At 41.9% G+C, this 12958-nt stretch overlaps 2 protein-coding genes across 3 annotated transcripts; one reads left to right on the top strand and one right to left on the bottom strand.

The window, feature by feature from the left end:
- Positions 1–704: 704 nt before the first annotated feature.
- Positions 705–1966, top strand: RB195_022077 (uncharacterized protein; the record flags this gene model as incomplete). Of its 2 annotated transcripts, none has more annotated exons than XM_064209081.1 (2): positions 705–1342; positions 1471–1966. In XM_064209081.1, 2 exons carry the CDS (start codon positions 705–707, stop codon positions 1964–1966), a joined length of 1134 nt encoding a protein of 377 aa, XP_064064962.1. The 2 variants fall into 2 exon arrangements, with proteins under 2 accessions (XP_064064962.1, XP_064064963.1); XM_064209082.1 differs by having other exon boundaries at positions 705–1411.
- Positions 1967–3600: 1634 nt separating this feature from the next.
- Positions 3601–12659, bottom strand: RB195_022076 (uncharacterized protein; the record flags this gene model as incomplete). Its single annotated transcript, XM_064209080.1, has 8 exons — positions 3601–5115; positions 9294–9410; positions 10926–11045; positions 11158–11263; positions 11325–11485; positions 11603–11726; positions 12084–12199; positions 12594–12659. The coding sequence occupies 8 exons, from the start codon at positions 12657–12659 to the stop codon at positions 3601–3603; spliced, it is 2325 nt and encodes a 774-aa protein (XP_064064961.1).
- Positions 12660–12958: the final 299 nt, after the last annotated feature.

The following is a 12958-nucleotide window of genomic DNA, read 5'->3' as shown; positions in this document are numbered from 1 at the left end:
GATCCTGGGATGTGAATCCAAGACTGAACTGATACAACACTCAATAGGAACCACGACAACATTACGCTTTAGTCTTTCCACAGCACGAGCTCACATCGGTTGATCAGTATCTTGCGGCCATGGGGTGACATCTTTTGAAGTCGGTGGCATTCTAAAGTTCACTGTCAACGCAAACGGAGCGATAGAGCAATGGCTGCGGGGGGATTCAGTAGAGGAAATCAATATACAATGACAAGATTTTCCTCACATTTTTTCCATATTTTTGGAGTGGTTTTTGGAGTGAAAATTTTGATAATAACAATAATCATTCTTATTCTATTTCTCGGCATCATTTATTTGTTCTTGTGGACGTGTGGCTTACGCATACCTTGCTGGATACTAAAGAGTTCCGTTACAATACCCTTCAAAATTTTTAAATGGTTGTTCAACGGCATTTGTTTACCCTTTTCAAGACTTTTGCTGGTAAAACATAACAAGCAGCACTAACCTCTTGTAAGCACAATATAGTACTATATGTATATACATGTACACATATATATATATATATATATATATATATATATATATATATATATATATATATATATATATGTATATATGTATATATATATATATATAATATCATTATAGTAGTTGAATAGACAACAATAGCTTTTTTTCATATTCATAATCAATACGGAAATTCATCTACAGATCAATAAGCAATGTCGACCTCGGAAGATCACAAGAAGGACTTTCTTTTCCTGACAACACTCCGTGATGATGACGTATTAGACGATCTAGAGAGAGACATGCTTCAAACCATCAACGAAATATGTCAGCAAATCAGGCTCTTTTACGCATTAGAAGCAGAGTGGTCTCATTATGGATGGAGTATAGGAATGTCCAGGTTATTTCTAGGAGTCAACTATTCCCTGACGTGGGGAGGAAAGCAACTGCTTATAGTGAACTGGTTTCTGAGAACAGCAAATGTGACAAAAGAAAAATTCCTCCGCCTTACCCAGCGCTTCCTTCTCTTCGACGCAATATACATGATTCTGGTAAAGTACGATGAAGTAGCATCAGCAACAAGAAGAAACTTTGTCGAGAATATGAAGTTCAAGAAAGAAAGAGTCAAGATCGGAATGGAACTCGCTAAACTGGAACTGGAAATAAATAAAAATATCAACAAGATGTCCCAAGAACTTGGCCTAACAGAAAAGATAGTCAATGATGAGAACAGCACAACAGCTCTGTTCCCGAAGGAGAAGGAACTACTATGGCAGGAATTCAATAACAAGATTGAAGGAATAGAAGACAACGTTGAAGATATCATGCCGTCGTCACTAAATTTGAATCCGGAGTCAGTGGAGTTACCGATGGCAATGAAACAGAAGAAACGCAAATATTCCATAAAAAAAAGGACGAGCCAGTAAAAGAGGAAACGCTTCCGGATGAGAATTACCTAGCGAAATTGGTCGAAGAGGTTAGGGATGAAAGAGACGATAGCTATCCAGCGGAAATAGTCGAAGAAGTAAAGGATGAAGGAGACGATAGCAATGATGAACCAGCAATAGCGCTACCTCCAGTTCGGAAACACGAAGATCCACCTGGAATTGGAGACGATCCGGACCATGCCAAAAGAAGAGAACTGTACGAGCCAGACTCAGCGACCCGTATAGAGGAACTGGAGAGGGATATCGACCATCTTCACTATGAACTAAACTTCCTTAAACAGAGGAAGACTGGAGAATCTTCGACAGGTGTTGAGTCGTATATCAAGTGTAATTTCTGCAATCAATCGGAACACACTACTCCGACTCCTGTCCTGAGATGGTCAATGGAAAAAAACAGATATGACTTTATTTCGCGAAAAGGATTATGCCAAAACTGCCTTGACGATTGCGATCCCCCGGGAACCTGCAAGAAACGTAATAAACCATGGTGGTATTGCCAAGTAGTAGAACGGAGATACTCGAGTTCCTAATACCGAACGACGGGGGACATCATCGCGCCTTGTGATTGAGGAAGAGATCCGTTTTGTACAACGAGGGATCTAAAGGGCGCCCGAAGTACCGCTAACAGCAACAAGACAATAACTCCAATGCAAAATGGTCAAGATTAGATTTCTTTCCCATCAGTAGTTTTGTTGACATTTCACCAGAGATATAACATCTTGATTGCAGGGAAATGCTGACATTCTGCGCTGCTTGACATTTCTCAACGCCTTCTTGTGCTGTATATAAGATTGCATCTCGCGAGGACTGTAGGAGGAGAAAAATACCACTCTCGCTAGCGGCAAGAATCTTCGTCGACAATAATACTATTTTCTATACAATATCCAGTATTCGTCTTACATAAATCGAGTGCAGCTTGGTATCGAATTCAGTTATTCTGTCTTGTAATAACCTTAGCAATAAAGTGTTATTGTTAGAACTTTACTATTTCTTTTCAGACAATTCGGAACCGCGTGGCCAGTGTTACCACTGTAAAGGCGAGCCCAAGCACAAGCAATAAACAATTTACAATAAAGGATAAAGTCACCGGCGTATCAGTCCACTTGGGATTCGCCAACGCGTTTTACTGCAATTCGTAATGAGGTTTTAGAACCTGCGTTGGCCTAAGCAACGAATTATGGGGGCTAGCCAATATTCAAGTCAATGCTTTTATCCTCCCAGACAAGTCGGTACCGATTTATCGACCCCGGAGAGGTGAAAGGCTTGGTTTGTGCTAGGGCGGTGTCGAACCATCGACAGTGTGCTACAACGGACCTCTAACCGACTGCGCCACAGACAGTCAGTTGGTTGTCCGTCAGTTGTTGACAGTAGAGTTCTAACCTCTAACCGACCATCGTCGATCACACTGGAGAGCTAAGATCACCGATCAGCCAACCAGTACTAATGCTCCACCTCTTCTTCGCCTTGTCTCGTTCCTCAGCACCGTTGGTAACATCAGTGCTAAACATTACTGTTGTTCCGTCCTCCCGCTCTAATGTTGCCTCAATTCAACTTTGATTCTAAACTCTCACCAGTCGCACTTCAATATACGGCGCAAGCATGCGGAGATGGAGCAACATCGTAAGTTACGCCGAGAACCACTATGTGGATAAGGTACGCAAATATTGCATGTTATCATGCGTGTTTAATTGCACATTGCCTTGGCGGTGCGATATATGATCATGTCTGTGACGAGGGAGCAGCACAGCAAGCTGCATGCTCAGTCGTTTCAACCACATAACATTGAGGAAATCTCAGTGTATGTGGGAATTTGCATCGCTCGGAAAGAGAAATTAACTATTTGTACTGTACAGTGATATTTTTCGAAGACTGTCAAAGTGGCTGTGCGTGTGTGTGTGTGTGTGTGTGTGTGTGTGTGTGTGTGTTTGTGTGTGTTTGTGTATATATATATATATATATATATATATATATATATATATATACAAGTCTGATCGTCCGGCTTACGCCGGACTCTCAGACTTTGTGTGGTGTTCGCTTCGCTCACTTTCATCAACTAACCAAAATATACTTTTAAATTGAAATTCAAAAATTAGTGGTAGTGATATTTTCTGTAAATAATAAGAGTTCTGTTTTCATGTTGTTTTGTTATTTTCTTCTTTCTTTTTTAATGGAGCAGTGGATACGTGAGAAGATCGCATCGTTTATCTATGTCACTGATGTTCATCAACTTTGATCCTGCAGCCTGTCGAACATGGACCGCAAGACTCCTTCTTGCAGGAACGTCGTTTTCTTCACCCACGTATACGACTGCTACTTCGTTTGCAGTAGGAATAGCGTACTCTCCTCTTGCAAAACCCCGCTCTCTGCTGTCATCGAATACCATGCGAATTGGTATGGTTTGCCGATTTTCTCGCTGGGCTGCCGCTATTTCCATTTGCTCCACTTCGCTCATCATTTTAAACGATTGAGCGTAGACATTGTTACGCGCAAACCATTCACTCAAAAACAGCATGAGGTTAGGGTCGCAGTCCGAATTCCGCATATTCCCAAGGCGCTGTTGGGCAGCCATTTCAGTGTCTAGAATATATATTTGACCGAATTGACGTTGCTCCCCTTGGTGAGGATGAAGCGCACCCAGTCGGTGATAGATTTGCCCGTGAATTCGGTAACAATATGGCCCCCTTCCAGAAATTGTGTCAACTTGAGCCCCCATCGAAGCCATCGCGAGAGCAGAGTTGAATGCTCTTATATTTTCAAAAAAGTTGCGCTGACGGTGCGTCATCTCTGTGGGAGCCGCTCTATCTCGCACAAAGAGCTGTTTTAATTGCTCTGGAAACTCCTCAAACAGATTCAAGTTGAATCGCCCTCGGTCACAGCAATCAGAAAAAATGTACGGATGCTGTCGCTTCACTTCAAAGGCGAAGTGCAAAGCTCCACAATTTGAACAGCGATTTTCTAGTGCTCCAAGGTAGTTCACATCCGTGATGCGAGAACGCAGTGCTAAACCTGTCATTTCAGGAGCGGCATTACGGCGAATATGTCTTTCGGAGTCGTTGCGTAAGCGTTCAGCGCGCTGTTCTTCTGGTTCATTCTGTCGTTGCAATCGTTGGCGCTCAGCGTTTGCAGGGCGTCTTGCTGAACGTTGCTCAGAACTCTCATTTTCGCGCCGCCTTTGTTCACGTTGAGCATTTGACAGCAGTCTGGCAGATCGCTGCTCATCGTTCTCATTTTGTCGTAGCCTCTGGTGGCGTTGTGAGTCCTCCAGTAGTCTTGCAAACCGCTGTTCATCGTTCTCACTTTGGCGTCTCCTTTGCTGGCGTTGTGAGTTCTCCAGTAGTCTTGCAGACCGCTGGCCATCGTTCTCACTTTGGCGTCTTCTTTGCTGGCGGTCTGCATTTGCCATCTGCCGAGCAAAACGCTCTTCAACGTCTTCGCTTTGGCGTCTATTTTCCTGAAGCGCTGCATTAGCTGAGCGTCTGACCAAACGTTGCTCCTCGTTTTCGTTCTGTCGCCTCCGTCGTTGTTGCTCTGCGTTTGCTTGCCAACGGATACTGCGCTGCTGTGAAGTCTCTCTAAGGCGGTGACTCCTTTGGCGTTCAGCGTCATTAATATAAATTCGAGGTCGTCCTGGTCGTCGGTTTTGCGCTGTTTGATCCATGAAAGCTTGCAAATAGGTTTCCTGGATTCGACAAAGTGAGATTTGATGAGGTAAATAGCACAGCCCGAAACAGAAGTTTATTGGGAGTAATGAAAAAAGTCAAACATACTTGCTAGTAGTAGGAAATGAAAAGAGTCAAAACCTTTTTAAAATCTATTGCGCTCTCAGCACGCACCTACGTTTTAAAATAAGAGCAAAGCATTCTTCACAGCAAGTTGATTTTAACCCCCTAAAAATTATAGTCCATGAAAATGGTGCCATCTAAGGTGCTCGAACAATACGGTTATCACAGGTACGTATGTACGTATATGTATGTATATATATGTCATACATACATACATACATACATACATACATACATACATACATACATACATACATACATACATACACACATACATACATACATACATACATACATACATACATACATACATACATACATACATACATACATACATACATACATACATACATACATACATACATACATACATACATACATACATACATACATACATACATACATACATACATACATACATACATACATACATACATACATACATACATACATACATACATACATACATACATACATACATACATACATACATACATACATACATACATACATACATACATACATACATACATACATACATACATACATACATACATACATACATACATACATACATACATACATACATACATACATACATACATACATACATACATACATACATACATACATACATACATACATACATACATACATACATACATACATACATACATACATACATACATACATACATACATACATACATACATACATACATACATACATACATACATACATACATACATACATACATACATACATACATACATACATACATACATACATACATACATACATACATACATACATACATACATACATACATACATACATACATACATACATACATACATACATACATACATACATACATACATCATACATACATACATACATACATACATACATACATACATACATACATACATACATACATACATACATACATACATACATACATACATACATACATACATACATACATACATACATACATACATACATACATACATACATACATACATACCTCCTGCTCTCTGCAAACAGCTACCAAAGAATGAAGTTTTGGCATAAAATGACGTGGAAGACGTCATCTCACTGATAAAGATAAAGTTCCACGTCAAATTGCGCAAACTTTTAGCTCAAAACACTCATTCGTTTTCGTTCCCTACACAGTGTAGACACGATTTGAAAGTGGTATTCGAAGAATGGGTTTTCCTGTTGTTTCTCCCTAACAGTTACGGCAGAATAATGTTTAACATGAAATGACGTGGACAACATCATCGTACTGATAAAGATAGCGTTCCACGTCAGATCACATAAACAGCGTGCTACTATTTAAGCAGCTGTTTGAACGTGTATATCCAGTTTCTGAGGAACAGCGGAGCCGAGTAGGTGGAGCGCAACGCCGAAAGTGGTTACAACTATAAAACTTTTACAACGTCCCTAGCTTTACGAAGCCGGCACACCAACTCGACGCCATTGGACCCGTCACACCCCCTTCTATAGGTATTTGGTGCTGGTGGACCCGTCGCACCCCCTTCTATAGCAATCCGACGCTGTGGACCCGTCGCACCTCCTATAGGTATCCGACGTCGTGGGACCCGTCGCACCTCCTATAGGTATCCGACGTCGTGGGACCCGTCGCACCCCCTTCTAAGGCTATCTGGCGCCGATGGACCCGTCGCACCCCCTTCTAAGGCTATCTGGCGCCGATGGACCCGTCGCACCCCCTTCTATAGGTATCCGACGTCTTGGACCCGTCGCACCCCCTTCTATAGGTATCCGACGTCTTGGACCCGTCGCACCCCCTTCTATAGGTATCCGACGTCTTGGACCCGTCGCACCCCCTTCTAAGGCTATCTGGCGCCGATGGACCCGTCGCACCCCCTTCTAAGGCTATCTGGCGCCGATGGACCCGTCGCACCCCCTTCTATAGGTATCCGACGCCGATGGACCCGTCGCACCCCCTTCTAAGGCTATCTGGCGCCGATGGACCCGTCGCACCCCTTCTATAGGTATCCGACGCCTGGACCCGTCGCACCCCTTCTAAGGCTATCTGGCGCCGATGGACCCGTCGCCCCCCTTCTAAGGTATCCGGCGCCGATGGACCCGTCGCACCCCCTTCTAAGGCTATCTGGCGCCGATGGACCCGTCGCACCCCCTTCTATAGGTATCCGACGCCGTGGACCCGTCGCACCCCCTTCTAAGGCTATCTGGCGCCGATGGACCCGTCGCACCCCCTTCTATAGGTATCCGACGCCGGTGGACCCCTTCACACCTCATTTTATAGCTTCCTAGCTTCGAGGCATTAACTCGACGCCGGTGGACCCGTCGCACCCCTCATTTTGAATTTCGTGACTGACACACACACACACACACACACACACGTGACAGAATAAGCCCGTTATTATATAGTAGATTTTATATGGTATACTGCTGCATCTGACTGACGTTGGGTGAAAGCGTGCTTTGGCTCTTCTTCACAGACCTTGACAAGCTCCTCGGAGCTCTTGTCCCCGTTTCTCATAGTTTTGTACCCTCTCATAGCGAGTGAATAGGATTATGTAGTTTAGCAAAGTACTTTTTCAATAGTTTGTTCTGTTTTTGTTCTGCCTTCTTCTCTCTAAGCTTTTGCTCTGTAGGGATTGAACTTCTCTCCCACTTCTTTGTGTAACTGTGCATGATTGGCTTTTCTTTTCCTAATCATGTGTATTGAAAATGTGAATTGAAAATCCCACAACTGTTATCGTCGTCTTTGAGTGACGCTAGCTATCCACAATTACAAGGAAATTGGGGCAGAAACCCAACTCCTACAACCTAAAGTCTTTGAGGAGATGCCATAGTATCAGAGGAAATTATTGAAACTAGTCAAAAAGAGTTCGCCTTGTATTACTGAGAAAAATACTTGCCGTGCACAATTATCCAGGAAAGAGGCAGAGTTAAAATCCTTATGAACTAAGATCGCACTCGCGTATCTCGACTGTCACCAATTGTAGAATTTTGTAGCTCGTAGGTGTCGCTCGTCAAGCAAAATAATTTTATTGTCAACTGATAGCGCAAGATCGCTTACATCCTTAGACCGGAAGAGTAGGTCCCGTAACTCTTCTTCTAGAAACCACACTTTCTTTTCTGAAATTTTGGTGCAAGACTTTCTGTTCAGCTTATTACATGTTCCACACTGGTTCGGGAAGAGAAGAACACCGAGCTGAAACGCTGGCTCGATCTCGCAAATTATCTCATAGACTGCGTGTTTTTTAACCTCTACAATTCTAAGTTGTAGTCCTACACGCTGTCCTAAACGGATTGACCAACGCAAATATTAGGTTGTGGGGGAAAAGGCGTACTTTTCTTATGTTTTTTCAGTCATTTATTGATATAAAGAACAAAGGTTAATCAATGATAAATTGTTTGCTTTGTTCTTTGACCTTATGTCATCTTTGAGCGAGCTACAAGACTTCTCGTACATAGAATGATCTGACTTTTTCGGCGGAAAACTGAGTAAGGTGCTAATTTACAGCCTCGTCTGAATTGAATGTTATATAAAGCAAGAAGCCTTGAAGAGAGCGTACCAAGTGGAAATCTGATGGCACGATATCGGCCGAGAATGACGAGAAAAAAAAAAAGAAAAAAAGCAAACTTATGACTGGTCTCGCGTTCTCGTGATGGAACACAACTCAAACTCAAGAACTATCCAAGCTTTTCTGGGATGTGTTGCCATGCCCCTCATGATCGCCTGATCTTGCGTTATCAGATTCCCACTTGCCTCGCTCAATTCAAATCTCTTTGGGCTATACAATACTCAACTCAAATGAGGTTGTAAACCAGCACTTTACTCAGTTTCTCGCCGATAAAGACAGTTCTATCAATAGGCAGTCTTCAAACTCACTCAAAAATGGCAAAAGGCCATCAAACAAAACGGGCAATATATCGTAGATTCTTCTTTATATTAGATTAGAGTTCCTATTATGGATAAATGATCTTTGAAAAACATGGGAAAAATACGTCGACTTTTCCGACAACCTAAAAACAACTTTTCTTGATCCAGTTTTTCTCGATTTTGCTAACTGACCTCAACATAAGCGAAATTGCTGAGTTTGACAGCTGCACATCCTTGTAAATCCTGAAGACGTTGAAGTCTTCTGGTGATAATCACCGAGATCATTTCGGTCGAACCATTTCGGTCAACCTTAGTTCAGCCATTTAACGAAGCATTTTAACAACAACAAAACAAACAACTTAACAATTTCGTGAACCACTTTTGGTACTAATGTTCTGGTAGAGCATTGTCGCCATAAACTTTGCGTAAATTTTCCCATACTTGACGCACGTTCTTCTCTTCACAGAAATAAAACGGTAAAATATAAAAAAATCATACTTTTGTCTTCCATCTTCAAGTTGCCGTAAGATGTGCAAAACTCAACCAAATCACTTTTAAAGAATAAAGTTAGAACTGTCAAAAATCAAATGAAATAACAATAACATAGTTGCAAATACAAAAACAACAACAGATGTTTACAACAAATGCAAATACAACTACAATACTTGCTGAAATGTCATATATAGCTTCATGCAAGAATGCTCCTAACTTTACCGACAATCCGATACTTAACCTTTCATCATTACACGGATGTTTGGGTTTTCGGCATAAATGGAAAAGATCATGTGTCATTTTTTCTTCCACATTTTCATAGACATAATGGTTTTCGGGTGGGCAGCGCAGTCGGTTAGAGGTTCCGATGTCTGCACGGTCGACCGGAGGTTCAAATCCGCACTAACGCTCACCAAACCTTTCATCAATTCGGGGTCGATAAATTGGTACCAGACTTGTCTGGGAGAATAAAAACACTGACTTAACACATCGGGTAGTCCCCGCAAGTCATTGTATAGACCAGTTTCACGTTCGTAAATTTCAAACGATTTTGAATTGAAGTGAACGTGGTGGCGCATCCCAGGTGGATTGATTAACTCCAGACACTTTATACACACACTTTAATGGATTTCACTTAAAGAAGTTCTCGTCTGATTATGGACATGGTGGACAAACATTCGCATGAGGTATGTTTTCCATACAAAGAAAAACAAGGAATTCTTGAGAAGATTTAAGGAAAAGGAACGAAGGAAAAACATGAGAACTTCTTTTCCGTGGCAGTTTGTCTACTCCTTAACCTCAACTTATCATAGAGGGATGAGGCATGTTGCATTTACTTTATTTGTTTCTTGAACAGCATTGCAGTAATATTTTATTGCTTCATTGTTGCATCCTGCGATGTTGAGGGAGCAGCAAGCATAGAAATGTATTTCTAAAAACGACCAAATGGAAACCCAACACGACGACTAGATGGAGATAGACCGCATATTTTCAAATGTTTCAAAAATGTACCAAAAAATTCCGAATGCAACCAGCTCTTTAGTTTGAATGCACATTCGGAATGGTTTAAAGAAAATGCACGAAGCCGAATCCCTGCCTTCCTTACTTGCTCTGTCAATTTCTTTGTCAGTAGAAAAAGGATGTACGTTGCACAAAGGAAAAAAAAACACTTGCAATTAACATAAGAGTAGGTTTTTACTAGAGCCACTACAAGTGTTGAATCATATCTTTAACAAACAAGTCTCTTCGGATACTCTAAAGACTAGGAAGAAGAGTATAATAAAATTATCGTTTTTTTTTTTACTATGGAAATCTAATGTAGCAAAAGCTAACCTTCATTCGAGCTAACGCGTCAGGAAGGAGCTGTGAATAGTGAGCATTTTGAGCATTATTTGCACCTTGTAGAGCATGAGCGTAAGCCTGCTTGGCTTCCTCACTTATTTGGCTCCGCATCTGAAATATCTGTAGTAGAAACATCTCTGCAAAAAAGAAATTCATAAAAGTGATATATATATATATATATATATATATTATACATCATATGTCCATGAAAGAATGGAAGAACCTGAGCATTGTTCTTCGCTTTATCCAGATCCAAACGAGAAATCTCCATGTTCTTGTCAGCTTTAGCGTACTTCAGAAATGCAGCCTCAGCTTCTTTGAACGACTTTCTAAGACAACTACATAAGCTAAGCGTTGATTAGAGGAAACACGCAAAAACCTGAAACGAACCCGTAGTGCTTCTGTGCTTTACATAAGTGTTCCATGGCGCCAGCCAGGTTTGCATGAATTGCCTGGAGATCTGAGAGACACTGTTTCCTTTGAGCACGATGTACCCCAGCCCTGGTTGCAACAAACGGAACTACTTCTTTGCGAATCCTTTCAGCAACCACCTTGATAATTGCAAATCAAATATTTTTTGAAAAAAAAAGTCGCTCTACAAGAAAATTAATGGCAGAAAGAAAAAATACGAAGCTTACAAAGTAGGTATATTAGAAGAAGATGCACACCTCATGTTGTCCAGCAAGTAATTCCAATTCTCGAAGCAGATTAACAAATGATTTGACGTATGTAAAATTTTTCGCTGCTTCTTCATCTTCTTTTTTTCTACCAAGTGATTTTTTCGCTAGAGTCCTATAATCCATTATTAGCATGAAATAATCCGAAAACAATATTCCTATAAATGTGTATAGTAGTCATCAAACAGGTCACGCCGTCTTGGCGCGTTACGCCATCCGCTCTTATCCACCGTTGGATGGGAAAATAACCGGTAGGGCGATGGTAACGAAAGAGGACTTTGCTACGACTATGATTACGAAATAATCCTAATAATGCACAATTACACGAAGGGCGAATGAAAACTACAAAAAAAAATTAAAAATAGAAGAATTAATCGCTCCGTCGATTACCTTCCCAACGATAAGTAGGAGCGGGTCAGTACCCGCCTCCGACGAGATAATGTGCCGACAGTGATTATAACTGAAATCGTACCTCAATTTTGCAGCATACTCTTCCTCTATCAGTGCTCTTTCCTTCGCAAATGCCCCAATCCTTTCCAAAAACTCTACTCCCTTTTGTGTGTGACCAGCAACCGCATCTGTTTGATCCTGTAATCTTACAACTATTCAAGAAGATCCACGGATCTCCCTCACTAAAGGGATCACAACCGGCTAGTCACGAGGCTACGTAGCGCGTCTGCAATCACGTGACTGGGAGGTGAAAGGGAGGCAAGGGAGGCGGTTTGGAGTCGCCTCCAACAAATAAGCTCCACATGTCCACTCCGGGAGAAAGCAACGTTCTCCCAAAAACTCATGGGACTAGAGGCTTGCAACCTGCCCACGGGTTTAAAATTTTTACGCATGTCGAAGTAATAGGAAAGTCTCCTGATTCCGGAGAAAAGCCTGCTACGGTAACGCCAGGAAGGGCGGGGTTGCAGGAGTCATATAGGCTACCGAAACGGAAAAGGACTAGGGTGACGATCTGTACTTATAACGCACGTACGCTTGCATCGGAAGCGGCCATCGAAGATCTGATGATGCAAACGAAGAAGACCAAGTACGACGTCATCGGACTGAGCGAGACGAGACGACGTTACTCTCTCAACGCCGTATATGAAGCTGGAGAAAACTTCTCAGGAACATGCGACAGTAGAGGTGTTGGTGGAGTTAGCGTCCTCGTCAACACGAGTATGGCAAAGAATATCGACAAAGAATATATATAAGAATATATATTCTTTCCAACAACTTATGACCCGAATCGACCCACATACATGGTCGGCAGCTACATCATTTGCGCTTTGCTGATGACATCGTACTGATAACACCTAGCATCAGCCAAGCGGAACGAGTGCTGAGCGAATTCGACCA

Source organism: Necator americanus, chromosome X, assembly GCF_031761385.1.
Source record: "Necator americanus strain Aroian chromosome X, whole genome shotgun sequence".
Lineage (NCBI taxonomy): Eukaryota > Metazoa > Nematoda > Chromadorea > Rhabditida > Ancylostomatidae > Necator > Necator americanus.
The sequence above is the reverse complement of the archived record's forward strand: the minus strand, read 5'-3'. Positions and strand labels throughout refer to the sequence as shown.